A 13,762-nucleotide genomic window follows, 5' to 3' on the forward strand; every position below is an offset into this window, starting at 1 on the left:
TAGTTGAATTGTATTGGTTGATGGTATTTCTCTAATTGTTCTATCAGTTTTTGAGAAGTATTGAAGTCTCCAACTGTTATTGTTGAATTGCCTGTTCATCTTTCAATTCTGTCAATTTTTGATTCAAGTATTTTAGGGTCCTGTGGTTAGGTGTGTGTAGGATTATAATTGTCACATATTCCTGATAGAGTGACCCTTTTATCCTTACAAAGTGTTCCTCTTTGTCACTAGTAATAATATTTGTTTTAAAGTCTAATTTGTCTATTAGTGTAATCATTTAAGTATTCTTTCACTTTCAAGGTATCTTTGAATCCAAGTATCTCTTGCAGAAATTAGTTAGATCTTCCTTGGTTTTTTTTAAACCCAGGTTGACAATCTCTGCCATTTTATTAGTATTTAATACATTCACATTTAATATGGTTTACACCTGTCATTTGCTATTTGTTTTCTGTATGTCTCAAGTCTTTTGTATCCCTCTTTCCCTCACTTCATTCTTTTGTGTAAACTATATATTTTCCAGTGTGCCATTTTAATTCCTCTTTTCTCCCCTCTTAGTGGTTGTTCTAGAGGTTAAAATACACTTCTTAATCCATAGCAATTTACTTTAGATTAATACTAACCTAATTCTGATAAAGTGTGTAAATCTTTGCTCCAATATAGTCCCATTTCCTCCTCCCTTTTTAGTGCTATTTTTTAATATACATTACATATATAAATGCTTTAAGTCTAACAATTCAGCTTTATAATTTTTATTATAAGTTTATTATATATACATTATATTTTATATTTTTACATTTTTATTTAGTCTATGACTTTTAAATTAGCTAAGGGAGAGGAAAGAAGATAAAAATACAGTTAATAGACTTTTATATTTACCTAAATAGTTATCTTTTCTGGTGCTCTTTTTTTATTCAAGATTTGTGTTACCTTTGGTATTATTATTTTTTTTAACCCGAAGGAATTCCTTTAATATTTCTCGTTAAGGCAAGTCTAATATGAGTGCATTCTCTCAGTCTTTGTTTGGGAAAGTAATTCACCTTCTTCTTTGAAGGATAATTTTGCTGGAAATAAAATCCTTGGTTGCCATCTTTTCCCAGAACTTTTAATATGTAATCCACTGCCTTCTGGCCTTCATTGTTTTGATAACAGCTATTAATTGTTTTGATGTTTCCCTGTATATGATGAGTTATTTTTTTCTTGCTACTTTTAAAATTTTCTGTCTTTCAACAATTTGAGGAGACTTTCTTTGGGTTTATCATATTTGCAGTTCATGGAGCTTTTTGGGTATGTGGATCAATGTTTTTCATCAAATTTGGGGAGTTTTGGCCACCATTCCTGCTCGTATTTTTTTGTCCTTTTCTCTTTCTCCTCTCCTAGAACTCCAATTTAAATATGTTGGTGTGCTTGTTATTTCCTTATACTTCTCTGAGGCTCTATTCATTTTTCTTTATTCTTATTTCTCTGTCTTCAAATTGGGCAATTCACCTATCTTCAAGTTCACTGATTTGTTCTTTAGCCATCCCAGATCTGTTATCTAGCCCCTGTAGTGAATGTGTACTTTAAAAATGCAGAATTTCCAGTTGGATCTTTTTTTTTTGGTTGTAATTTCTTTCTCTTTAATCATATTTGGTATTTGAGGAGTCATTTTGCAGTCCTTTAGTTCTTTGAACCTGTTTATAATAACTGTCTTTGTCTGCTAAGTTCTGGACCCCCAGAGACAGTTTCAAGTGATTGCTTTTTTCCCCTGAGAATAGATCGTACTTACCAGTTTCTTTGTATGTCTTTCCTTTTGGCCCTTTCACATATTTTCTGCCTGTATGCATGGCCTCATGTTTAAGTAGGGATATGTAGATAACTAGGGTCTCTCTCCAGTTTCTCTCCTGCATGCATGCAGCCCTGGACATGTCGCAACCTTTTAAAGGAAGATTTTCTAAAATGTCTTTGTTTTAAAAACCTATACACAGCTTCAATTTCATAAAAATATTGCCATGAAATACCTAAACAGCATCAGAAATCAACAAAAACCACAGCTAATTAAAGGTTATCCAAAATAAACTCATAATTTTATAAGTTGGAATATATACTCTTTTAAAATAAACAATTTAAAAGATTTTTGTTTTAGATGGTTTTCCTCTTAAACATTTCCAGATAGACAGTTGGTCTTCTTTTGAACTGGAGTTGGGCAAACTCTCAATAATTTCACAGATAAATTATATAAATAAGTGCTTCTATTAATTTGGTAAATGAAATTACCCCCAAATCATGCAATTACTGATAAACTCACACAACACTAAGAAAGCCAAATAAGTCACTGATTTAAAATCCATATCTTTTGAAAATGAAATCTATATCTGAGTTGTGAAGAAGAATAAACTTTTTATAACAAAAGTGAGTCTTCCTGACTGATTTACTTTATATCATATTTATCCTACTCAGACTACTTTCACAAGAATCTTAGTTCTGAAAGAATTTGAGGTGTTAAAAAGAGATTTTTTGATTCTTTATATAGAGCTACCTTAGATGTGAACAATGGTAATGAAAATCTTCTAAATGTGGACACCTATTAATTCTATTTAGTTTGGATGAATGTTCTTCTTTCTCAAAGACAAGGTAACTTCCTTTCCAATAAATAAGAGATTTTATGTATTGAGGTTTGTTTTCAAATGCCTTAAGAATAAAAACTCGTGTATATTTCTATAAAGAAATAGTTTTCAAAAGATCAGAATTAAGGCATTATAAAATTATATTACATCATAAGTTTTATTAATGATAAAATTTTCACATTTATTTTAAAATAAATTCCAGGAATAGGTGCAAGATTATCAAGGTCCAAAGGGCTGTCCCATTCTCTATAACTTGCTGTTCAATTTCTAGCTAGTCTATGTCAATTGATGCTCCAATTGGGACCACAACTTTAGGCTAGCTGTGCCATTTGCTTTCCCCATTTGTTTGCCTCCAAGATTGATAGTGTTTCTGATAATGCCTCTGGGAATTGTTTTTTTTTAAGGCTTCACTCCATACAAATAGTCCCCTCTGGCAGTGAAGCTGGCTGCTGGCTTTCACGGCTTGCCACACCTAGGTGGGACTACTGCAGTGACAGAGCTGTGGGAGGAATGGGAGAACCCCAGCCAAGATTGCCTCATGACTCCCATTGGTCTTCCCTGAAGCTTAGTAGTTGCTTTTTTGTTTTGTTTTGTTGGGAAAATGCTTCTCAAATTGTATGCATTTGTTCAATTCCCAGAATATTGAATTTGTTGTTCTTGACAATTTTGTCCATTTTTTTATTTTTGGGGGGCAGTGGGGGGAGGATTTGCCACACTTTACCCTATCATTCCAGTAGTGTCACTCTTCCATGCTGCTGGTGTGATCTCATTAGGCACCACATATATTCTTGCAAGATGGATGTGATTATTCCATGTTGTAGGTGAGGGCATTCAGGACTACGGAGGAGGTATGACTTGCTCAGGGTCACCCTGCTTGGGAACAGATCCCAACATTGAAGGGACACAGCAAGCTCATTCTCCAGATTGGGGTCTACCTTTGTCACTTCCTAGTTATATGACCTTTGACAAGTCATTTCATTGCACTGATCCTCAGTTTTTTTCTCTGTAAAGTGCAGATAAACTTGTACCTGTCCCAGAGATTTGAAAATAAAGTGAGTTATAATGTATAAAGAAAGCACTTAATAGCAGTTCTCGAACTCAAAAACGGACAAAAACAAAACAAACCCACTGTGTTTCCTTGGAGTAAAATGATATTTTATTCACAAAATTGGCATTCCATGTTGAGAGGGATAGGCTTCAATTATCTAGACAGTTCAGATATAGGGAATAGTTGATTCCATAAGGATAAGATTAAGTAAGGAATTCCTTACACTAGCGTGGGTTCTTGCCCTATTCTTCCACCAAGTCGCTGTTGGACAATGACTAATGTAATGGTGAACCAAATGAAATCATTGATATGTGGCCTAAACAAGTGGCACTTTGATGTGGTTCAATCAGATAGTAATATCAGTAATAGTAATCAAGTACAAAGTCATTTACAAAGTCCTTTTCATATGTTCTCAATTGATCCTCCCTACACCTCTTTGGTCTAGGCAGCGGCTATTACCACTCTTTTGCAGGTCAGAGAAATGAAGGTCAGAATCATCACTCGAAGCCTGAGGTCATCCACTTACCCCATTTTGATCCACCTTTCATATCTGTAAAATGAAGTCAACAGAACAGAATCTCTTTGTTAGGTCTAACATTCTTGGCCGCACAGTATTCTAAAAGGTTCGAAACAAATAAGGACATGGAGAATCCTCTGCAATGTGGGGGCTGGGCATGTGCTTTGGCAGTGTTTGGGATATAGTCAAGAAATGCATACCTTAGTCTGCATTCTCTAATACATCTGCCAGATTTTGACCAAAATAGAACTGGCTATGGGGCTGCAGTAGGTACTCATAGTTGCTAATATTTATTGAGAATTATTATATGCCAGGTGCTATGTAAAGCCTTTCACAACCACAGCCTCAGAATCCTCTGCAACAGGTGCTATTATTTTCTCCATTTTTCTGATGAGGAACCCGTGGTCGACAATGTCTTATAGTTGAGTGAAAAACAAACAAACCAGGACCTGAACCCAGATGGAACTAAATCCATATCCTGATTTTTTTCTCCAAACATCTACCTTGGATTTTACCTCCAAGGTAGACTTTAAAAAATTTCACTGACTTTAAGTCCTTTTTAAAATCCATTCATCTTATTTTCAGCCAAAATTTTTTTCTCTTAGGCAGAAAGAAAAGATATTATGTTTTAGATATATTAGTTTTATGCACCTTGCTGTCAGATAGCTCCCTTGGAACATTTTTGGCTAAAATGTAATAAATGAAACCACTGATTTTTTAAAGGGGTGTTATGGAATGTTCTTCAAGGAGGTCAGAGGAGGAAACTTCCTCTATGATTGCAGTCTGGTACTAGACTTATAAGAAGCATTTTAAAAAAATATATCTTAGTAAGTCTTCTCTGATGCTGATGACCCATGGAACTGAAACTCATCTACTAAATCACTCCAGTCATATAATGTCTTTTGCTTCTTGAGTGTTGGAGTTAATTTTCTGAAAGTTTGCTCCAATTAGATTTTCTGGTTTTCATTGAATGGAAGCTCCATGAGGGGTTGTTTGGGGGTAGAGTGGGAAGGGAATTGGCAGTCGCAGAGGAACCAGGCATGACCTGTATTTATCTGAGGGTACAGATCTCTGGCAGGGTTGTTTCAGAGCCTGCATGACCATTTGACAAGAGGAAAATTCCATTAAGTGGCTGATGATTTGGCCTGTGCTGCGTCTAGGAAACTCTTCGAGTGAATTTTCTTCTCTGCATGGGGCTGTCTTTTCACCTGCTGACCTCCTCTGACTCTTCTTTGGGTCTCTTCATTCAGTCATCATATTGAGCTCCTACTGTATGCATAGAATAGTATCAGGTGCAGTGGAGGAAGTAAGGGTTTAATTAAACAGAAGCTGTCTCTCAAAATAGTCATAATCTAAGTTAGGGCAGAGTTAATGTCCTTGTAATTTATTTTTCAAATATTTGTGAGAATGAGGCAGTTGCTGGCATAGAGTGCTTAGCAGAAGGACTTAGTGACAGAGTGGGTAAATTTTCTAGTGCCTCCAGGTCCTCTGAGTCATCCTGGACATGTTAAAGATACAGATGTTGCAATGTGGTCTGACAGACTTTGATTACAATGCAGCTCTCCCTGTGTGTAACCTTAAAACAATGGAGAAATCTCTTCATTTAGTTTTGTACCATCTAACTTCCCCTCTGTAAAATGGGCATAGTAATACAATGACCCACCTCAGGTAGCTATGAGGAGAAATGAGGGGGTGTAGATGAACGACCCAGCACAGGGTATGGCACATAGTAGGTGTTCATTACATGCTCATCTTCTCCTCTTTCCTGGAGGTGGGGGGAAAGATGTTCTCATCAGGACTTTGCTGGCCAAAGTTCACATACATGGGGCAGGACCTCTTTTCCTGGATTCATCAGCTGTCCAGACAGTCTGACCTCCCATTTGCGGCTTCTCCAACTTTTCAATCCTCTAACTTTCTTCTTCTCCCCAGGCTGTGGAGGAGCTTCTACAGAGCCTGGATCTAGAGAAGAAGGCAGTGGCCATGGGGCACAGCCAAGTGAGTAGAGCTTCTTTCTTGTGACATAATGTCTGTTATGTAAGAGACCGAGATGAAACTGGATTCTTGTCCTAGTTCAACTGTCCTTTGTCTCTCTGTGTCTCTTTTTCATCAGTCCGAACAGGGGGCTAATAATTTCCTGCCCTGCCTACCTTACAAGGCTCTATAAAGATAAAATGTTATAACGTGGGAAGAAATAGCATTGGAAAATATCAGCGTCCTCAGAGGTCTAGAATAGTTAAGATTGGGGTCCTCAATATGATCTTATGAACCTCAGTAAGAGTTGTCATAAAACCTGAGAAAAAATACTCAAATCTTCACTCAGATCCTTCTATTTTACTTTGCCACCAATTATAACATAGCTAGTATCTGAACAGAAAGGAGGTGCTTGAGAAGAGAGTACATTATTATTAGAGTTGAAAGAAATACCTTTTCCCAAATTGGTGCTACACTCAAAACTCTTCCAAAGATTAGAGAAGAATTTCACAGAGCCGTAATATGCTCACATATCCTGTGAGTTCTTAAGAGGGAAATGTATTTATGGTTTCCCAAGCCATTTGACTATGGAACCCCTGCCCTTTTGCTTTTCTAGACAACTATTACCATCTCCTAGAATGAAGGTTCCATTGATTATATTATAGTTTGGGAAATTAGGCACGGAGATTTTAAACTTAAGGACCAGTAGTGGATAAGAGAGAAGGGACAGAGTTTAGAAATACAAACTGGAAAAGAAATAGACCGTAGGCAATATTAGCTCCACCCATCTCCCTGCCTAGTTACCTACTGATTGATTAAAGTCATCCAGTAAGACTTTGCTGATGCCTTCTGCCTCCTGGTGCTGTGCGATGTATTGGGAAAGGGTTCATGTTCCCCAGAAGCCCATGGTAGTATTGATATTGGCTATTTGCACTTCCTGGAACCCTGAGTAGACTGCTCCATCATGCCTCTGAAAGCAGCCCCTGGCAAGGAGAGCTCACAGTCATTTGCACCACGTCCACCCCTTCAGCTCAACCTAAGGACCTAGTATCCTCTGCACAGGCCCCTTGGACCTGCTAAGGTCTATGGTTGAGGCTGTTAGTCTACTGCAGCCTCAAACTGATTTCTTCTGCTGGAAGTTGGCAGCATCTGGGCCTTTGCAGATCTTTCTGTTAGAGAGAGTAAACCTCTAGGTTACTGGGCTCTCACTATGAGCCAAGTATTATGCTAAGGAATTTCATGTATCATTCCTCAGATTTTGCCTCAGAGTTCCCTGTATCCCTGTTTCACCAATGAGGAATCTGTGCTCTGTGAAGTAAGCCCCTTTTCAGGATGGGTAGCTCGGAGTAGAGCTTTAGTGCAAACCTGAATCTGTCCAGATCCCAGGCTCTTTTCGGTATGTTGGGAGTCCCATTGTTTATTAGTTAGAAACAGACAGCATTTTCCTAAAACACAGAGGAAATTGTTCTTTAGCTCCAGGAACTTCATCCTTCTGTTCCATACGTCTCCAAATGTAATCCCTGGACTAGCAGCATCCGCATCACTTGAGAGCTTGCTAGAAACACAAATTCTCCGGGCCTCACCCTAAACTTACTGAATCAGAAATTGTGGTGGTGGAGTCCAGCAGTCTGTGTTGTAACATGCCCTCCAGATGATTCCACTGCACACTCAAGTTTGGGAACCACTAGTCTGGACAATTGGACAATTGGTGGCTTCAATTCCAGCAACTATTGCAGACCAAAGAAGAAAACAGAGGAAGATGAAGAAGTCACTACACACACAGGAACAAGAAGTCTTTAAGCCTACCCATTCCAATAACAAAACATTATTATTGAATAATACTTGGTATTCACTAAGAAAGTATCCGGAGCAAATCACGGTCATTTATCCTTTTGGAAGCTAGGTCAGAGAATAGCCTGCAGTCTTTGGGGCAGGGGCAATGTCTCATGTATTACTGGATTTGACACTTGGTCAGTGGGAAGCTTATGAAGGGCAGAGTAAAAGTAAACCTGCTCTACACCCAGGCTCTGCCATTTCTTTACCCTATGAACCCTGAGTGAATGACTTAGCTTCAGTTTTCTCATCTGTAAAATGGAGCTACTATTCCCTATCTCCCAAGTTGTCTGTGGGAATCAGTAAATTGCCATTTAACAGGGGTCGGCTGTCATTACTTGTTGAATGTGTGAATACATTTATCAGTGAGACAAGATACCCATCAAATAGGATAACATTTTGAAGTTAAAGAATTAAACTTCTCTAATCTGTAAAATTACAAATAGGAGAAGAAATAATTCCTCAGCAATGCCTAATACGGAAGCAATTGCCATATCAGATTTTTAAACATTTTGCCTTCTAGCACTTTTGGAAGGAAAACTGCTTGGATAGCAGTGGTCCCTATGGTTTCTTTAAATGTGGGGATGTTGGGATCTTACACTCTGCTTGGGTCTGATAAGCAGCTGGACTCATGAAAAGCAAATAATTTAGATTTTCTTTGTGATTTTTCAGGCCTCAGTGCCTTATCGAGGCCTGTACCGAGGGCCGTGACATTTATGAAAAGGGTGTGATTCCACATGCATTCGGCCTTCTGGTTAGCAATATGCTTCTAAGAGGAGGAAAAAATTCAAGATAAGATTCTACAGAGGCGATGACTTATTCCCATTCTGTATATGGTCGCTTCCAATTATCTTTTTAATGAAAGCTTCATATTTAATCAATAGTGGTTTTGGCAGGACCCGCCACCTTTTGTAATATACGAACTGGTGCTGTCATCACTTTGATCATTGATTTTTTTTATAGCAGCTTTTGGGACTCACTAGCTTGTGAAATTAATACAGTCATTATTGAGGCAATCTGATAGGTAATGAGTCAATCATGTCTTTATTTCAATGAGGCTAATTGTCCCGGTGGCTCTGGCTGAGAGGAAACATTCTGTAAAGCAGTGGTGGGTTGCAAAACAGGGTTAGCACTGATTGGGTGTACTTATATCCATTTTCTTATCAAGAAGGGACTCACTACAGACTTGGCCAAGCTGTCTCCATTACTGAAAATAGGTTTAGGGTAATAGAGAATCGATCGAGACCTTTTGTTCCACCTGGAATCAAATTGCAATTGAACCTCAAGCTTCAGGTTTGTATCATAATGAATGTGGAAATGAAGCTTCATGTTGACATTGAGAATGGGTGCAGGAGATAAAACCAAGGTTCTAGGTTTAAGTCCTAGCTTGGTGGATCACCAACTGTGGGAACTGAGTAAATCACATAACCTCCCTGAGCCAACAGATTACTCATAAGGGTGGTTTTGAGTATTAAAATGGGGTATAGCAGAAAGAGGTTAGAAAAATGTAGATGTTGTGCAAATTCCAGATGTTCTGGGATAATTGTAGTCTTGTCTGGAGTCAGATAGAAATAAATCCTGACCCACTTGCTAGCAGAGGATCTTGGGCAAATGACTTTTTGTAGCCTTAGTTTCTCCCTCCATAAAATGGGACCTAAAAATAACCATAAGATTACTCATGTAAAGACCTGTACCTGCCTATCAAGTTGTTAGTTCAGACCCAGAACACACTCAGGGCTCAATAAATGTTAGCTAATCACTATGCACTATTAATTGATAATTTCACTGATTAAGATAGGGCCTTGAGAGAAGGCAAGCACCTTAGAGTTTATCAGCCACATCTGGCAAAGAAACACATGGAGCTGTTCTTAGAGATAAACAACATAAGAACATCTGAAAAGTGACAGCCTCTCCTGTATTTCTGCCTCAAATCCCACCTTTAGGACTTCTTTCCTTTCCCTCTGGGGAGTGAGAAAATGGCCACACCAAACTAGCTACCCCACCTTCTTGGCTGAAGCAGGCCTGGCCCAAAAGCTTTGAGTTCTCTCAGAAAAAACTAACCCAAACCTCCAGATCTCTCTGCCTTCCTCTTTTGCTGACAATCAGTCTGGCGTCTTGGATCCTTCCTTTCTGTTCCCTGCAGTCTATTTGAGGCCAGCATCCATAACTGATAAGCCATGGCTCAAAAATTGTGTATCACCAGCTGGTGAGAGACCTGAGCTCCTTCCCTGGGGGTATTAGCAGGACCCCATTTTCTCTTGGTCCAGAAGGGCTGCTTTCATTTCTCCATATTCCCTGTACCTCCTAACAAAGCAGGACAAGGGCACTGCTTCTCAATGTGCTTTGCTCCCTACATCAGATTGCCAGGGGTACTTATTCAAAATACACCTTCCTAGCCCTCACTCCAAATCCACTGATGCCAACATTCCTCGGGTATGTCCTGGGAATCTGCATTTAACCACACTCCCCAGGTAGTTCTGATACACAGGGAAGTTTAGGCACATTGGTTCTAGAAGTTACTCTCAAACTGCAGCATGCACATGAATCCCCTGAGGATCTTGTAAAAACATAGATTCTGATTCAGCAGGTCTTGAGTGGAGCCCAAGATGCTGCTTTTCTAATAAGCTCCCAGGCGATGCTGATGCTATGGGTCTGGGGACCACCCTGGAAAGATCAAGGGGCTAGAAGAAGGGAGAGAGGAGTTATCAGGAGACAATGCTCTGATAATTTAGACCCTCACTAAAGGGCAGCTGCTAGCAGATACTGAGGGTGGATGCAAGGGAAGTAAGGTCTGAGCTGCTGCCTCCCCCCACTCCAGACAGTCTGCTTCAGGGGAGGAGTCACCTGCCGCCTTCTCTCCTTCCAGGTTTTCCTCAAGGCGGGCGTCGTCTCCAGGCTTGAGAAGCAGCGAGAGAAGCTAGTGTCTCAGAGCATCATTCTCTTCCAGGCGACCTGCAAGGGCTTCCTGTCTCGCCAGGAATTCAAAAAGCTGAAGGTAGGGAGGCCGGTGGGCCTTGTAAAACCAGCAGAGGCATGAGAGTCCTAGAAAGTTCAGTCCTTTCTGGCTCAGGGAGCTGTAGCCTGTGCTTCTCCTACCTGCCCTCGTATATGTATCCCTCATGGGATATTATGAAAATGCAGGTTCTGATCTGATAAGTCTGGGGTGGCCACAGGAGGGTGCCAATGACACTAGTCCAAGGGTTCAGTCAGACTGGTGAGACTTTAAGAGGGGATTTGCAAAGTCTTATGATGGTTTCTAAGACATTGACATCAAATGCCAAGGGCTTTGCCTTGATCTAAATCCTGTGAGGTTGTCCAAGCCCTCCCGGGTCAGTTTAGGATTTCAATCTGCCTTGTCTCTGGAGGACTAGACTTGGCTTTCCCAGATCAGCAGACAGTGCACAGGCTAGGTACCAGCTACTGAGGTCCTTGGCACCAAAGACAAAGTTGAGGATCCATGGTCCTGCACCACAGCTGGCCACAATCTCCAGAGATCTCCAGAGACTGAATTTCATCTCTGTAATCTACACTGTGGAACACACCACAGGCTCTGGAGACAAACATGATCTATGTTCAAATCCCACCACTCCCACTTAGTAGCTGGTAAAGATTGATGAGGTAATGTAAATTAGTACAGGGATTTGGCACATAGTAACTGCTCAGTAAATACCAGCTGCTACTGCATTAGTATTGTTAGTAATAATAGTAGCAGTAATTACTTCTCGTACTACTGCTACTAGAAGGGAGTCTCATTATATGTGTCTCCACTTTATATGAATTCAGATAGATATTTGCACTTGGCAAAACCAGAAAAAGATGAGAACATTAATAAGTAAAATACTGTGAGTGATCCCACTGGGGGAATAAGTAGAGGTTAAGAGCCTCAGCTCTGCAGCCAGACTGCAGTGGTTCAAATCCCAGCTTTACCACCCAGAAGCTGCATGATACTGGGCATGTATCTCAGTTTCTGCATCTGTAAAATGTAAGGGCACTTACTTTCACAGGGTTGGCTTGAGGACAGAGTTAGAGCAGTGCCTGGCCCAAACAGTGAATTAGGGCAGCAATTCTCAAAGTGTGGTGCCCCAACCAGCAGCAGCAGCATCAACCTGGGAATATGGTAGAAACTCAAAATCTTTGTCCCCATGCTAGATCTACTTAATCAAAACATCTGGGGCTGGGTCCCAGTGATCTGTGATTTCACATGTCCTCCATGGGATGCTAATACCAAATTTGAGAAGCACTGATGTAGTATTTAAATAAGTTTTTAAAAAAATACTTATCCCCTAAATAGAAATTAACAACATTATCATAGATGGTAGTTCTTTTGGGCTATTTAAGGTATTTTTAAGCATCCCTTCTAGTCTTACACATTGGCTTTTGAATCTAGTCCCCACCATAAGATGTGACCCTATTGTGTAGTATTTTCTACTCTTCCAATTATTATTATTTCATGAAGATTAAATTCTGGCATAATGCCTGACAGTGAGTACCTGACATATAAAAGGACTCCATGAAAGGACACTTTTTGAAAAAGTTATTCCTTCCACTACTGTAAAACCCATTTTCTCCATCTCCTTTGCCTCTCCTCTTTGGAAGGAGTGCTCAACCTTCACCCAGGTTAGAAGAGCCTCCTCAAGTCCCCGTGTTCCTCCTCCTGCAGATTCGCCACTTGGCAGCCCAGTGCATCCAGAAGAACGTGGCTGTGTTTCTGGCAGTCAAGGACTGGCCGTGGTGGCAGCTCTTGGGTTCTCTCCGGTCCCTGCTGAGTGCCACCATTGGGGATGAGCAGCTCCGAGCCAAGGAGGTCCGTCCACGCAGCAGACAGGGTGCCTGATGTCTGTTTTCTCCTCCCCATCTTGATGTTTGCATCCGAGACCCACTCCCCACAACCTTTACCCCGACAATACTTAATGTGAGAACGCTCAGCCCAACAGCAGTCACTACTCTCTTCCACCTACCCCTGCTTCCATCAGTCTAGGCACATCCTCCAGCCAGAACCCAGATCTAGGAGATACATGTCTCCCTTCATTCCACATCTGGATCTTCCTTCTCCCACATGAGAACACTGTTCAACAACATCCTCATATTTACTCCTTGCCTCTGCCCTACAGCACACACAAATTAATTCTAGGATCACTACACCATTACTTCTACCACCAAGAAACCTATGAAATGGAGATCAAAATTTCTTGCAGTTCTGTTTGTTCTTAGAAAATATCCTACTCAAGGGTGTCTGGTTGGAATACTGCAGTATTTTTCTTTTCTTTGTGGCTGTGCTGTCCACTTTATACACAGTCTGTCCCATTTGTTTTCATTTGTTTCTAATTTTAGAGTTTGCATTATGTTCATTCTCTGATTCAGTTTACTTTTGAATATGTGAATGATGTATATGTCAAAAGTCTAAAATAATAAGTATATGTAAAGAGATGTACTCAGGGAACAACCCCTTTCCTTTCCTTTTCATGCTCTTACCACCCACACTTTAGATGTAAGTAACCATTCGATTAGTTTCTGGTTTATCTTTCCTCTGTTACTTTTTGCAAAAATTAGCAAACACATACACATGCATACACACACATACCCACACACACTTGGTTAATTCCTTTCTTACACAAAGGGTAGGATACTGTATATCCTCTTCTGCAATTTGCATCTTTCACCTAAAATATATTCTGAAACCCCATTTATAGAAATCTCTGTAATTCTTTATGGCTGCATAATACTCCTTTGCACACACATTCCATGGTTCATTCAGTTGGCCTGTTGAGGATGGGCATTTAGATTGCTTTC

General features: G+C 40.0%; 1 protein-coding gene across 4 annotated transcripts in view; it reads left to right on the forward strand.

The window, feature by feature from the left end:
• The window catches only part of MYO18B (myosin XVIIIB), a 263,498-nt gene that overhangs the window by 98,228 nt on the left and 151,508 nt on the right, over positions 1–13,762 (forward strand). For 3 of the 4 annotated variants that reach the window (XM_058281562.1, XM_058281564.1, XM_058281563.1), the window contains exons 22-24: positions 6,098–6,163; positions 10,839–10,967; positions 12,633–12,776. In XM_058281562.1, coding sequence (XP_058137545.1) covers positions 6,098–6,163; positions 10,839–10,967; positions 12,633–12,776 — 339 coding nt within the window. The remainder of the gene's footprint in view (positions 1–6,097; positions 6,164–10,838; positions 10,968–12,632; positions 12,777–13,762) is intronic. The other variant, XM_058281565.1, reaches the window with a different exon arrangement.

The sequence above is a fragment of the Dasypus novemcinctus genome, chromosome 19 (assembly GCF_030445035.2).
Source record: "Dasypus novemcinctus isolate mDasNov1 chromosome 19, mDasNov1.1.hap2, whole genome shotgun sequence".
NCBI classification, from domain to species: domain Eukaryota; kingdom Metazoa; phylum Chordata; class Mammalia; order Cingulata; family Dasypodidae; genus Dasypus; species Dasypus novemcinctus.